This window comes from Oreochromis aureus, linkage group 22, assembly GCF_013358895.1.
Source record: "Oreochromis aureus strain Israel breed Guangdong linkage group 22, ZZ_aureus, whole genome shotgun sequence".
NCBI classification, from domain to species: Eukaryota; Metazoa; Chordata; class Actinopteri; order Cichliformes; family Cichlidae; genus Oreochromis; species Oreochromis aureus.
This window is the reverse complement of record NC_052962.1, coordinates 17354156-17364952: the sequence shown is the minus strand read 5'-3', so window position 1 is coordinate 17364952 and position 10797 is coordinate 17354156. Positions and strand designations below refer to the sequence as shown.

General features: G+C 42.4%; 1 protein-coding gene across 1 annotated transcript; it reads right to left on the bottom strand.

The window, feature by feature from the left end:
* Positions 1-1799: 1799 nt before the first annotated feature.
* On the bottom strand, positions 1800-10617 carry dync1li1 (dynein, cytoplasmic 1, light intermediate chain 1). Its single transcript, XM_031729270.2, has 13 exons — positions 10435-10617; positions 10091-10164; positions 8043-8159; positions 7651-7881; positions 7248-7402; positions 6955-7048; positions 6279-6414; positions 6075-6186; positions 5774-5833; positions 5590-5634; positions 5383-5470; positions 5145-5267; positions 1800-2981 (listed from the first exon to the last, which is right to left on the bottom strand). The coding sequence occupies exons 1-13, from the start codon at positions 10536-10538 to the stop codon at positions 2863-2865; spliced, it is 1458 nt and encodes a 485-aa protein (XP_031585130.1). The 5' UTR covers positions 10539-10617; the 3' UTR covers positions 1800-2862.
* Between the last annotated feature and the right edge of the window lie 180 nt (positions 10618-10797).

The window sequence follows — 10797 nt, the reverse complement described above, 5'->3', positions numbered from 1 at the left end:
AGTCTTAGGATCATTTAATATTTTGATTATTTTGAAACTATCTGAACATTGCTAATATGTGCATTTTGTTCTGGGCAGCTGTATATGTATTTGGTATGCACAGGGTGTGTATCAGCTTAATAGTCAAACATTCACTTATGCTTTTAATACATTCCTGCCTGTGCTTAAGCTTCTTAGGATTGCATACACACAAGCATCAAAAGAATTACAGTTAATCGACTGCAGAGCTCAATTTCACCCATTAAAGATTCATAAAATGAGAGAGGCTGTTGATATGAAATGAACACAAGCAAAGCACAGAGCAATGCGGACTATTTGTGTATGATCATGTGCGCCATGCATGCCTCAAGCCAGAAAAGGTCAAAGTCCAAAGTGCTATTGAGAAGCATATGCCTACTGTTGTTACTGCTGTTACTATAGTGACTGACAGTTACGATACTACAATGAGAAGTTTTATATTCCTGTAATTTATTTGATGATGAAAATGATATGAAGTCTGTAGTATGGCAATAAAAACATGAATTTGCACACAGGTGTAATGATTCTCAGTGATGCAGCCAGACCAAATGAATACATGAGACTGCATTTCCATCATTTTGAGCTTTATTGTCTCAGCATGTGGAGCTAAAATCAAGGAACCAGCTCAGACATGCATCAAAGTAACAATGGAAATAATACACACTGCAAGTTATCATCTGCAGATTAGAATGTGAACCAGGCGTCTCCTGTAGCATTGTGTCAAACAGAAATCCACACGCTTTGCATGAATTTATGTGACATAATGTGAAGTTCATATTCCTTCCAGTCTCTTATGTAAGCAGGTTTAAGGGTTTAGTAGAGACATGAAACCTAGCATTTCATGTTAATAGTGGGGTGAATGATTCAAATTATTATTATCTATTTTCATCTGCTTATCCAATATAGGGTCACGGTGGGGCCTATGCCAGCTGTCATAGGGCAAAGAGCAGAGTAAAACCTGGTAGGTCACCTGTATAGAAAGGGGCTAAGAAAGAAAGACAAACTATTGACACCTAAAACCAGTTTAGAATTTCCAAATAATCTACCCCATGCATGTCTGTGGAGAGAAGCTGGAGCATTTGGGCAAAAAAACCTCATGTAAGAATGGGAAGGACATCCAAGCTCTACAACAAGCCAGTGGATTTAAACCCAGGGCCCGGTTGCTATGTGGTAACAGTGCTGACCAATGCACCCATTCTAATAATGTGATGTGTTTAACCAACACTTTTGTGTAAGGGTTTATTCATTTGCTGTTCCTCAGACTCTTTATAAATAATATATATTGTATCGTGTATATTCATGGTGGTCAAGGGAAAAAGTAAACCACTAGAAACACAATAAGAGCTTTTAATATGACTGTTGCTTCGTGATCCCAATGGTATTTAATATTGTACTCTATTGTTTGAGTCTTAGGACGAGCACTGCACTCAAAACAGTGTCTGAAAACACTTCTTATGTTTCATCCACTTGCAAGTCATGTGCACCGAAGGCCACAACTGATAATCCAAGGTCACTTGCAGGTCACTGAAGCGGGTGGGGGTGGGCTCAACCTTCAGGTACCTAACTTAAGAGACTGCAGATTTTGTCTGTGAAAAAACAAAACAGAAGCCAGGTGGATGAATCCGAATAAATACAACTTTTATTTAACTGATTGACAGATCTGATTATACAAACGTCAACACAGAGATCTGAAATAACGGGACCGATCAGCGAGACAATGACTGTACATTCTTGTTGTGACCCCCCCCCCCAACCCCCCCCCCAACCCCCCCAACCCCAAAGCCATCCCCCAGCCAGCAGTAACTATGGAACTTAATCGCTAGTGTTTCTGAACAAGTAAAGCTCAGCTACCCACCTACCCTCCCTCTGAAACCTTCCCTTTTTTCAGGTTATAGTCTGGTCTGTACCTCGAGGGGCAGTTTGGCCAATCGTAGGGAACCATGACAGAAGAGCTTGAATGTCAGGTCTGATGTTTGGTTTGTGTAGTGATGCAGACTCTGTTGCTGCAATTAGAGTTTGCACTGTTTTAAGAGTTTCTAGTGTAAGAGCATAGTAATGTTTTTGTTTTGTTTTGTCATTTGGTTGAAATGCAAACAGCCAAAAATCTTTCGATGAAACGGTTCTATTTGCCTCACTCTCACACTCTCATTCATACACACACCACTCACACACACACACACACACACACACACACACACACACACACACACAAAACTAATATGTTTTTTTCCCCTTCATCATAAAAAAAACTTCTTGCAGTTTTAATGTCAGGCATTTTTCTTTTTCCTTCTTCTTCTACACGTCTTCCTCTGGCCAAGTGTGACTTACCAGACATACATTAAACACATGAACACACACACACATTCATCCCTATGTTATTACCTAAGTGCAGTTTCATCATCATGCACCCTCAGCATTTCCTACAGTAAAAACACCACCTGTACCATCACAATCAATGGATGGATAAAACACCATTGCTGTCGTTCTTGCAATCCAACCAACCTCTCATCCCAGCCTTCACACCCCCATTGCCCCCCTCCCACTAACCATATACTTCTCATGTAACAGACCTTCTTGTATTTAAAAGAGACAAATACTTGTCCTTGGTGTAACAGATGGGAAGAAAACAGGGAGTGAGCGGGAACGAAGTGTGGGTAAAGGGCGAGTTCGTCTCCTTTAGGAGAAAGTGAAGGAGAAATGGGAGGGGGGAAAACTGGTATGTCCACCTGTTCCCTTTTCCCTGCATCTTTATGACGAGGTGGAGGGTGAGAGTGGAGGGAAGAAGGGAGGCGGACGGTGAGTGAGGTGCAGGGGATGGAAGGAAGGAGAGCAGGGTGCTGGTCTTCATGTGTCCTGCCCATCGGTGGCAGGGGTCTCGTTGGCATTGGACAAGTCAGAGTCAGTCTCTCGGCTGGCTATGCGGTCCAGCTCTGCCTGGACGTCGCTCAGGCCCAGCTTTGAACCTGCAAATGTTAGCAGGGACATACAAATCGGTGCTATGTCACAGAGTAAACAATCAAATACACAATCTGCTTAGCCAATGCAGCAAATAGCAGTGCGTTTTCACAGCACTGAGTGGTTAACAATGCACAATGCAATAGGAAGAGAGAGAGAAAAAAAAAAAGCTAAGTGCACATGGTTAAAATAAGAGCTGGGAAGAAGCTGATTATTATTCATCATGGATAGTTATGAAAAGTAACATGATTTTAGTACCATTAATGGATATTTTTCATCTATAATACAAGCAGACGACTGCACTGGTTTCAGTGGTCTCATTCTGTCTCAACTCATTTGCATGAGGAACCGCAGCGCTTCTGCTGCTCCTCAGGATAATGACAACAGGCTTATAAATTCGATAGTTCAACAGAGGGAGCCAAGCCAACGATGCAAAGTGGTAAAATATGTTTTTCAAAGTCTTTATTAGTGCCATTCCTATCTAGATATAGAAAGAGATCATTTATTCCTGTCCAGGTTTACACATTTGTGCAATAACTGTGTGATCATATCAATCCTATTTTAAAAGACATCAAAGTATTGTATTCAATTGCATGTTGGCTCTTCTTGCACTTGTTATCTAAATTACACAGCAAAAGGCAATATATTAGAAACTAAAGATTTTTATATAAATATACAATTTTTATATTAATATAAAGCTTTCATTTGAATATGAAAGTTTCCACAGTCTGTGCATGATGGCTGCACCTGCATGTATGCTGGCTATACAATGTAAATTGTTTACAGCTATTGTGTTTTTAAGTGTTGACATAGATTTCCTTCAACCCAGCCTTACTCAGAATCATGTGCACTGACTTTGGCAGATGTTAGTGGTGAGAAATGCAATGCAACATGCAAACAAATCATTCAAATTATTTAAAGTGAGAGAGTAACAAGAAGACAGGGCTATTAGGGAAAATAAATGGGATGCGACTGTCATTAAAATCCATTCATCCTCGTCTTCCTGGTTTACTGATGGCAATCTTCACATTTTGAACATGTGCTCCTAGCCACAAAAATCAGCACATTTATTCTATTACATGTTCGATCAGTGAGTCTAACTGCATCTCTGAAGGCAAAACTTAGGCATATGGCGGAGAAGTAATTAAATAGCCATGGGATCATCTCCTGGACCCCTACTTTAGTTCTCAGCTTGGGCAAACTTATATATAGACATCATATAACCTCCATATTGAAAGGATAGATCATATGTAAATAAATGAACATAAACAGAAAGCCCGCAGCCCAGTCTCTGTCTCCGCTGCATTTCATGCAGGACTGAGAGGAGAGCCACCTTTGTCCCCAAAGCCACCCTGCTTTTTAACTCTAGCCAATAAGAACATTTACCACACCCATAAACATAAACTACACTCTTCTTACACTACTGACACTTTATTCACTTTTAGTCACTTGCAGTTATTTATTCACCTTCAGTCACTTTAATTTTAAAACTGTGTAATTTTAAAACTGTGTATACTGTATATTCTGTGTATTTATTATTTCACTCCTATTGCCTGTTCTTATTGTCCTTATCTTCAACGTATGCTGCTCGGTTGTTTGTTAATTGCCCCTCGGGGATAAATAAAGTCTTGTGATTTTGATTCTGATACGAGAAGTAAATAGTGATACAGGAAGTCTGATCCCAGCAATATTCCTGCTTTGGATGCTGGAGAAGGCGTGACAAAAGAATAAATGGGTGCTCTCGGTGTCATACACAAGCAATAATGATGAGAAATATCTTGCTCACACACACCTTAACGTGGCCAGCATCCTCTGACTAGTGCATACACACACAAACACACACACACATTATGAATGGCGTTAACAGTGAGACTGCACACAAGACAGTGAGGGTTCGCTAAGAGGAAAAGACGTTCACACGGAGCTACAGACATAGAGACGACGGTGATGGGTGTAAGTTTGTGCAACTTGTAATGATTGTCTTTATTAAGGGTTGTGTTTATGTCTGGAGTGTGAGGATGAGAGTCTAGAGGAAGGATGGCAAACAGGTGACAAAAACAAACAGAAGCTCAGGTGATGAGTACTGAATAAATATGCAATGTCTTCAAAGAGCTGAATAACAGGTCACTTCTATTCAGGGGTACAAAAGCAACGCCTCAGCGTGTTCTCACCTGACTTCCGTACAGTTCCCGGTGTATTGTTGCCACCACCTGGTGTGCCGGGCCCTGCCGTCCCCGCTTTCTTTGTCAGTAGACTGTTGAAGAAATTGGCTAGCACACCCTCACTAGTCTGACCTGCAGCATAATGAGACTCGAGTTGAAAAACATGCGCACAGATGTACAAACAGCAATGCATTTAGAGAGAAACCGACACGAGAGTCTGTGCGTAAGGACGAAATGCCTGACATACCGGACTGTGGCATAGCATTTGCTACGTTGGCCGCTGCAGAGCGATTACTTGTCCTCGGAGAGCCCGTGGGTGCCCTGCTTGTGGTGTCCTATATTCAGGGGGAAAAAAAAGTTGATTTCACACATAAGGACACTGGAGGGAGCTTTCTGTTATCATCCGAGCCAAAACTTAGGAGGAAAAAATAAATAAATAAAATGGACCGCTCACCACTGGTCGTCCTGCTGTCACAGCGGGCTGTTTGGCGAGCAGCGACTGTAAATTAGAGCACAACATGCACACGCACTCGAATTAGCACTTCATTAACATATTAAAACCCTCAAGTGTGAGTTAATTTGAGCACCTGCAAGCAGCAAACCCAAATAGCATCGACACCAGTGAAATGTTTTCTGACCTGCAGTTTTAGCAGAAACACTTGGTCGTCTTCTGCTTGAATCTCCTTTTCGTGCACAATCTAATGAAAGGAAAGAGGAAAAAACCCAACGTATAAATGTATCAATGTTTTGCTTCTTTGTAGCTCAAAAGCAACTGGATTTGAACAAACATGATTGTGAGCCCCTGCAGGGACATTAAAGGTTAGTGCAACCGCTATGAACTGTAAAAATGATGGCTTGTGGTAGCATATGATATTATAATAGTAATCTAAGTGTTACTTGGTGGGATTTACTGGCATAAGAGGATGTTTCAGCATGTACCTTTCTGACTGGTGGCTTGACTATTACATCCTCGAAGCTGTCCTCTGCTTTTATTGTCTGGAAGTTCTCATGAAGTATGGCGATCTTTTTCTCGTTGTCCCAACCTGATGGACTGGTGGAGGGAGGAGACTTGGTTACAAAACAGATACAGGTGGTGCCCACAGCCCTTTATATATGCACACATGTGCGCAAAACCCAGCTTACATAAAGACGGCATCTCTTTCCACCACTTGTGCAGGGCAGTGGAACGGAAAGCCGTAGAGTCTGTGGACCAGGTATTTGTACAGGATGTCCAGGTTCTTCATTTCCTTCACTGATGTGTAAAGCAGAGAGGCGCCGTCTGACACGGCTGTCAAGGATATTTTCAACACTCCAATTTCTAGAGTCAGAAACGATGATAAACACTAACAAAAACAACATTCTTTTGATAACAGTGACACAACTGAAAAATCCAATTCTGGCTTATAATTGCTACAGGGGCACAAAAGAGCCGAGGCAGCGTGCAATTATTTTAGTCTTTGTGCTCGTTTTTAAACACAATAAACCTGAAAAATGAAATCCTGCTTTCACTCACTATTGACTGAGTGAAATTATGCAGAGAAACAAACAACTTGAAGCAATACTGGGTGAACTCTGACAATAACTGAACTCAGTTTTCAGAAATAAAAGAAAGCACCGTCAACAGTTCAACTTTTAACAGCTTACAGTGCCAGGGAAATCCTATGGACAAAACACCTCATAGAAGGGAACGGACAAAATGTAAAGCTCCACAGCCACGTAAAGACACTGCATATGCACCACATTTTCATTACGTTCTCTACAACAGTACGACTTTTGCGTTACAGGTTGCGCTAACCATCAGTTTGTTAAGGAAGGATACACTGCAGACAGAAACGTCTGATGTGGAACTGGATGAAATCCAGGTGTTCGTCTCTGTAGTCGTGCTCCTTTTCCAGTGTGCTGATAGCATCGCACTGAGGAACGAATAAACAGACGTCAGAGATGAATGCTTGTGCAGAGATGCAAAAAATAAGCACTGTGTTGCTATGAGATGAAACCTTTCCTGCTAAAAAAACAAATAGACCCAAAACTCCATCTTAAAGGCCACGAAGCTTAAAATTACACATGGTACAACTTTTGCAACGTGTGGAGGAGAAACAGTGTTATGTGTACCTTTGTGCAGACCACCACTACTGGTATTCCCAGGTTGTGTGTAAGTGTGTTGTCTCCTAAGGGCAGCAGCACGCTCTCTTCTTCTTCACTCCTCCTCTGCGGTGCTCCATCCTCCCCGGTGCCTGGCTCCGTGTACTCCTGGAACTGCTTTACCACTGCGCACAAATGCAAACAAACACCGTTAAGGTGCACAGACAGATTAGCAATTACTGGGACCTTGAAGAGGTCAGTTTTTAAAAACCTGTTGTTAGAATTCTTCTAATGGACCTCTTTAGACAAACCCATTTAAGTCTTTTACAAAGATGTCACTTCTCCGAGTAACATTTTATATTCCTAAGATCAATTTTTGTGAAGAAATTATGATTTATTACTTCTAAGTCTGACTGCTGTCAGTATGACTCACGTCTGTGCTCCAGCTCCCGCAGCTTTTCTGGGGGGACTCGGAGTTTGTCGATGTGTTCCCTAGCAACGGCGGCCCACTTCTGGAGAGAGTCCAGGGCGTTCCAAGGCCGCGACATGTCAACCGTTATCAGGAGCAACGTGTTGTCGATAGAGTCCACCGGTACAGCTACTCCCTGCAGACCCTTATGGTAAAGGTCTCCGTCTAACACCCAGGCATTACATCTAGTGTGGTCTAAATACACACACAAACACACACACAAAGCAGGTTAAAGTAAACATTCCGACACAGCCTCCTGATATATTCAGCGCTCGAGTTTACTCTGCAGTCACAAAAGCAGAAGCACAGTAAGACTCGGTAATTTGTTTTGTGAACAGCAGGCGTTTGCAGGTTACCATCAATGTCATCGTCGTGAACACTGAAGTAGAGGTATTCCAGGCCACGGCCTTTCATGTACTCTTCAACCCCTTGTAGCTTTGCAACCAAAGTGGTCTTTCCCGAGCCCACCTCACCTAAACACACATAAAGTCAGTACATAACATGAAGTAAATATGACCAGTCAAACACAATATACCCCAAATCAGATACAACAACACAAGAACAACAACAATAATAGTAATAAATTTGGAAAAAGCGTTTTAAGTAGCATGAAAACTGAGGTCTACCAATACACTACAGCCCTGTTTCAGGTATACAATTTGATAATTAACCTCCATCTGGTGTTATGAGCTGCACATACTTCAAAGGTAATACCTATAAAATTAATATATAGGAAGCATTTTCCTGTAGGTCAAGGTGTGCCACAAAAATTGCTTTCTTTGTCTAACCAGCAAACTTCAAATGTATTATTAATAAGACAGCCGGCGGGGTGGTTAGCACTGTCTCCTCACAGCAAGAAGCTCCTGGATTCTAGGGCCTTTCTGTGTGGAGTTTAGACTCACCGGTGTGTGAATGGCTGTCTGTGTCTATGTTAGCCCTGTGACAGACTGGCAGGCTGCCCAGGGCATACCCTGCCTCTCACCCTATGACAGCTGGGATAGGCTCCAGCCCCCCTGCAACCCTGACTCTAATAGGTGGAAGAAAATGAATGGATAGATGTTACAGAAAAGAAAAAACACATCAGCCTGATTAGAACACATTATATAGATTATGGATTTTATGGTTCTTTTCTGCATGTTTACTACTAGTTTTAGTTTATTCTGGGAATGTGCCCTTCACTTTTGACTATGATTCCCACCAATGTTTTATTGAAAAGATCATTGCATATAAACAGGTATGAATATATGATTACATTTGTGTCCTTTATATCACGATATATACACTTATATTTAATGTGTGTTTTATGCAAATTGCGAAGAACTGTGAAACTGTCTTTAAAAAAATTACTGTAAAAAATGAAATCTTTTTTATCATTTAAAATTTAATTTAATAATAATAAACATGAAATGGCATTAGCTATTACTTTCATCAAATTAGTCTTTTTTGTCATACATTTTCACTAAGTTTTGCCTGGTAAATAAATAAATGCATAAAAATTCGATGGCACAAATAAGCTTCCATTGAAAAAAAAACAGAAAACCCTGAATTGAAACAAATAAACTGTCTATGGTTAATACGTTCTTGTTTATGTCACAGAGGTTATTGTTTTAAAGCGCGATCTAAGGACGATACAATATGCTGTGCTTACGTGGAGACATTTCAAGCAGTTCCTGCTATCCTCGTAAGCTGACACAATAGCATTGTTATTGTACGTGATTAGGTCAGAGCTGCATCCATTCCTGCTCTCTGCCATATTAACTTATACCGACAGGGGGACTCAAGGCATCACAAAGCAGTGCTGATGATGTTGTCACAGGTAACATCATAGTTAAATGGCCTCTCGCCTTCATTGTACACGGGTATAGCTGTCTGATTAGCTGGAATGGGTGTGCGAGCTGCGGATTATCCCGGGCGGATGTGCAGACAGTGTTTTGTGTCGTGGCACGAGAACGGAGCGAGACAGGGAGGCACCCTGTCCGCTTCACCCACGCGGATCTCTGTGGTCCTGCACAATAAAACAACAACACAGTCCGCTGGTCTGTCCCGTCCACTCACAATCATCTCTGCCTAGCTGCTACTAGCATCGCTGAATGCTAGAATGACTTGCAGGCTTTCAAAGCGGCTGTATTAGCTTACATATCGTCGTGAGCTTGTGTGTGTGCGTGCGCGCGCGTACATGACCGCGCGCCAGTGCAGGCGCTCAGAAAATACACCTGTCTCCACCTCTCCTCAGCTAGCCGACGCATCAACAACAAAGCCTCATCAGTCCAGAGAGATGCTAGCTTAGCAGGGGAGCAAAATTAAGTCTAACTGCTCGGATGAGGTGATCACCAGCTCCTGGGCTGTTGGAGCTAACGGTGCCTACTGGTTAGCCAGGAGAGTGCAGACAAACACAGATACCCACCCATGACCAGGACATTTTTCCCAGACGGTAGCTTTGATCTTGAATGGGTTGACACTTCGCTCAGGATTGTGGACCTGCACACAGAGCATCCCCGTTACAACACGCCCAAACATGCTTGTTCATTCATTCACAAACAAACAAACGAGTGACAGCGAGAAGCTAAAACGAGCTAGTAGTAATGCTGCTGCTGTTGCTGTGTCACCAGTGCCCAATCAGTCTGGTGCTGATGCTAGCTAGCCTCGTTAGCAGGCTAGCTGTCAAACCATCCTTATCCCAGCACAGTGGACTCTCCGCGCCCCCAAATTCTGCTCCCAATAAACCAGCTCTAATCAGCCATCGCCCACCATAAGTTCTGCCCATCATCCTCTTCTGGGTTGGAGTTCTCCAGTGTGTTCCTAGATCCAGTTGAATTGGAGGATAATAGTGCACTCCTCCCTGAAGTCGCCATCTTCGCAGGGCTTGGAAACCGAACGGAGCGCCCGGATGTAGCAGCAGAGCGCTAACCTAGCCCGGCCCGGGGCGTGGTCCGCCCGCACAAAGCTGCTGTCCCTGCTCCAGACATGAAATGATCTCAGCCACAGGGCAGTGTGACACAACCCCAGGCAAAGTCCACATGCAGTGTTTATACAGTATTCAAAACAAATCTGTGTAAAACCAACAACAAACATAATAATAATGATAATAATAATAATAATAATAATAATAAT

Excerpts from the sequence above, each read along its gene's own strand:
- dync1li1 (XM_031729270.2), bottom strand. The coding sequence starts at position 10,538 with ATGGCGACTTCAGGGAGGAGTGCACTATTATCCTCCAATTCAACTGGA. Across the intron at positions 8,160-10,090 it reads GAAAAATGTCCTGGTCATGG|GTGAGGTGGGCTCGGGAAAG; the intron begins GTGGGTATCTGT and ends ATGTGTGTTTAG. Across the intron at positions 6,415-6,954 it reads CAGACGTTTCTGTCTGCAGT|ACGGCGCCTCTCTGCTTTAC; the intron begins GTATCCTTCCTT and ends CAGCCGTGTCAG.